At 46.2% G+C, this 2299-nt stretch overlaps 1 protein-coding gene across 1 annotated transcript in view; it reads left to right on the forward strand.

Annotated features, from left to right (window-relative positions):
* Positions 1-1914, forward strand: part of LOC143034881 (uncharacterized) — a 96021-nt gene extending 94107 nt beyond the window's left edge. The window contains exons 4-5 of the mRNA XM_076201224.1: positions 1-213; positions 1179-1914. The exon at positions 1-213 is cut by the window's left edge and continues 181 nt beyond it. Of these exons, the coding sequence (XP_076057339.1) occupies positions 1-213; positions 1179-1914 (949 nt within the window). The remainder of the gene's footprint in view (positions 214-1178) is intronic.
* The last annotated feature ends 385 nt before the right edge of the window (positions 1915-2299 follow it).

Consider the following 2299-nt stretch of genomic DNA (forward strand, 5'->3'; position numbering starts at 1 on the left):
TATAACTTCATCTTCCTCTCCTCCTCCTCCTCCTCCTTCCACGCATCCACCACCACCTCCTCCACTGCAGTGCTTCTCTTCGATGTCGAATCCGTCCACCTTAACAAAATCTGCGGCAACACCGAATCCCTCTGCAGACTCGAGCGCAGCGACGCCTGATGCTCCATCAGAAGGGGAACTACAAGGAAGAGTGCTCGGCTTTCATTCACACAAGTGAGTTTCTTTGTGTGTGTGTGTGTGTGTGTGTGTGTGTGTGTGTGTGTGTGTGTGTGTGTGTGTGTGTGTGTGTGTGTGTGTGCGTGCGTATTTACCTAATTTTAGTATGTAGGTAAGGAGTAAGGTTCGTGGGGTCCTGTCACTTACTCTCCAATTCATCATATCTAAAGATATTAGAAGCGTTTGTGCGTTTATTCACCTTGGTCTTTGGATCACGTGCTGGACCCGTGAACGACAGCTATTTCCCTCCCGGAAGAGAGCTCAGAGCTCGTATGACCGATCTATGGGTGATGCTGTGACCTTACACGTACACACATACACCCAACTCCCCGCCCACGTGAGTTGGAGTAACGATTCGAAGCACAGCGATACTGAAAATTCTTCAGCCCTGGGTGAGATTCGAACCCAGACCGCCGTAATGACAGTAGGGGACTCTACCAACCACGCCACCGAGACGTACGTATATGTATGTATGTGTATGTGTATTTGTGTGTATTTGCCTATTTATAATGTATAGGTCATAAAAAACTATGCTCGTGAGGACCTGTCTGTGTTTCTAACGGTCAAAACTGACTATTATTTATTCCATAACGTCTTTATCTTTTTCAGTTTCCTTCTGTTTACTTTGACTCTTCTTCCATCCTACACCATTTTTATGGATACATTGACACCTAAGCAATATGCTGTAACATTTATGGTTTAGCTGTTTCGTTTGGTTGTTTTCCAACCTGTTAGCGCTGATTTTTTTTATTGTTTCATTATTTTTTTTTCTGCATCAGGCCTTATTATGTACCAAAATGTTTTGAGTCAACGTGGCTTGTTCTTTGTTATTTTGGTTTTTCATTACAGCCCATATTGTGTGATAAGATCTTTGTTTTTCTTATCTTGTTCCACGCCCTAGTCACAACTTTGAAAAAAAAAAAAAAAAAAAAAAAATCCAAGATTTCCTCCCTACATTGCAGGAGCGGCCTGGCAGAGGAAGTTGCTGCTGAGGACCACGTCGACGTGGGAGGAACCCCGCCAGCAGGAGATGAGGAGACAGGACACGGAGGGGCCCGAGGGGAATCAGGTGAGAGTGAGAGAGCGAGGGTCGTGCAGGTCGACACTTCCTCCCTTCAAGCATCCGCACCTTCCCGTACTCCTCAGCCCTCTCCGTCTCCTCCTCTTCCACGACCTCTTTTATCTTCCTCTAAACCCAGTCCTCTTTCTAATCACAACCCTAAACCTCCCTCACCCCAGGTCACTCCTCACCTCTCCCCATTACCATCATCACACGAACCAACCCCGTCACAACCCCACCCAACCCCAACCCCACCACCAACAACACCCACCACGGTCACAGAAGCAACGACGACGACAATTACAAGACATAGATCAGTCCCTTCAACAGATCCCCTTCAGGATAATAACCCGTCCTCACATCGAGGGAAGGGCCGCCTTCTGCGGGAACCGCCTCAGCCCATGCGTCCTCTTAAGTGTATCAACTGCAATTTTGCGACCTACGAAGACAGAGAGACTTTATTAGACCAACGTAGACTTTCACTACCCAGTCCGGACATTCCTCTGCGTCCACTGTTACTCCTTTCCCGAACCTACACAGTTCCAGCACCACAATACCTCAGGACAATGCTTCTACATGGTCTAACTACTGTAGGATTAGACCCAGTAGACCAGAGTTTTAGTGAGGCTGGTAGATAAAGGTAGACAAGTTAGATAGAGGGGTAGGTGACGAGAATTTCATTTTATGTGTAGGATGTTTTGATAACAATACCCACGAAGGAGTTGCATAATCTCGCCCACCATTTAAGGTTTATAAACAACCGCTAGGGCACAGATTTTAATGCTGATGTGACAATATATAAACTAAGCCATTCCGGCTCGATGTCGAGATTGCTTGTGTAAGCAGTATTGCTTAAGACGTTGTAACAGTCTTTCTGCTTGGAGAAGGGTGGAGGAGGAGAAGAAATTATTGGTACACGGGAGAAAAGTCACGCTCTTGGGGGAGGCACTTATTTGTAACATTAAAGATCATTGGATGGATAAGGTAGTGACGTCGGAGCAGAAGTGACTTAGTGAGTGGATT

This window comes from Oratosquilla oratoria, chromosome 18 (genome assembly GCF_046742065.1).
Source record: "Oratosquilla oratoria isolate Oo_2021 chromosome 18, ASM4674206v1, whole genome shotgun sequence".
In the NCBI taxonomy this organism is placed as follows: Eukaryota; Metazoa; Arthropoda; class Malacostraca; order Stomatopoda; family Squillidae; genus Oratosquilla; species Oratosquilla oratoria.